Below are 1,577 nucleotides of genomic sequence, written 5' to 3' on the forward strand. Positions count from 1 at the left end.
TGGTAGTTACAAACTAGTCATTTGGATATGAAGCCCAGCATAGGGAATATAGTCAATCATATTGTAATAATCAGGTGGGTACTAGACTAATCAGGGGATCTCTTTGTAAATTATATGTGTCTAACCGTTATGCCATACACCTGAAACTAATATAAAATAATATTGAGTGTCGACTCTAATCGAAAAATAGAAGTTAAAAAAAGTATTTGGAGAAATAATGGGTGAAATTTCTCTAAATGATGAAAAACATTAATCTACACATCTGAGAAGCTCAATGAATTCCAAGTGGAATGAACTCAAAGATATTCACAGCCAGAGAAATCATAATCAAATTATGGAAAGCCAAAGCCAAAGAGAAAACCTTAAAAACAACAAGAGAACAATTACATATCATATATATATATATATATATATATATATATATATATATATGTACAATAGTAAGATTATCAACTCGCTTCTCACCAGAAACAATAGAGACAAGAAAGCAGTGTTATGACATATTCAAAGTGCTGGGAGTGGGGACTCTCAACAGTAAATTCTAGAATTTAGTTCACCATGGCAACAGTTTGTGACAACACTTTCTTCTCTCCAGCTCTAGGTGCCCCTTCAGATCTTCTGCTCTAAGCAGTGTTGAGGGGAAGGGCATAGGTAGGTCTCTCATCTGACACTATGGGGGACGAAAGTGGTGATAACTTTGAAGATATGAGCATTGACCAATTGAAACTAGAGTTACTGGAAGAACTCCATATGAAAGACTTAGTACAAGTCTCAATACTTGAACTAAAACACAAGATAGTGGAACTGAAGGACAAACTCAATACTGATAATGAATGCAGTGAATGGAAAATCCGTTATGAGATACAACTTGAAGTGAATGATCAACTAAAAAAGCAAATTGCTACTCTCAAAGATAAATTGGAAAAAGTCCGTGGAAATCCTTCAGATAGACTATCTTCTATTCGTGTCTATGAGCGAATGCCAGTGGAATCTTTAATTAAATTACTTAAAAAGCTAGAAAAAGAAAAAAGGAGTCTTGAACATCAAGTGAAACACTGTGCACTTAGACTAGAAGAAGAATCAAAGGCTTACCAGAAGACTGAAGATGAACGCCGTATATGCCTAGCTGAAATGTCTCAGGTCTCTGGCTTACACAAAAATTCTAGAAAGCAACAGGTGAATCAACTCCATAGAGTGAAAGAGAATCCAGTGAAAACGGGGAGATATAATACAGCTAATCAGAAGATAGTAAATGCCAAGAGAGGACCAGCAAAAAAAAGTACAAGATCAAACCATCTTCCAAAACTCAACCCATGATTCCAGAACTGAGTGCATTTCTATTTCTCCTCCTTTTTCATCTCTAATATTCAACTTATGATGTTAATGTTTGACACATTTTTTTAAAGAATGAAATAGATAAGAAAGAGCTATTAAATCTCTACAGCTCCTCTTTCAGAAGTTTGTTCCTTTGTCTGAGTGAAAGTAATTTTCTTAGTAACTTAGTTTAATTTGAAATATTATTTTAGAAAGTAATTTTAATGACCCTAAAATTCTAATAGCAGCGTTTTTGATACTTA

The 1,577-nt window shown here is 34.0% G+C and overlaps 1 protein-coding gene across 1 annotated transcript; it reads left to right on the forward strand.

Annotated features, from left to right (window-relative positions):
* Positions 1–672: 672 nt before the first annotated feature.
* Positions 673–1,317, forward strand: CCDC169 (coiled-coil domain containing 169). The gene has a single exon (XM_039864924.1). It carries the CDS (start codon positions 673–675, stop codon positions 1,315–1,317), a length of 645 nt encoding a protein of 214 aa, XP_039720858.1.
* The last annotated feature ends 260 nt before the right edge of the window (positions 1,318–1,577 follow it).

The sequence above is a fragment of the Pteropus medius genome, unplaced genomic scaffold (genome assembly GCF_902729225.1).
Source record: "Pteropus medius unplaced genomic scaffold, Ma_sr-lr_union100, whole genome shotgun sequence".
In the NCBI taxonomy this organism is placed as follows: Eukaryota; Metazoa; Chordata; class Mammalia; order Chiroptera; family Pteropodidae; genus Pteropus; species Pteropus medius.

Bases quoted from the DNA above. Each gene is read 5' to 3' on its own strand.
- CCDC169 (XM_039864924.1), top strand. From the start codon at position 673: ATGGGGGACGAAAGTGGTGATAACTTTGAAGATATGAGCATTGACCAA.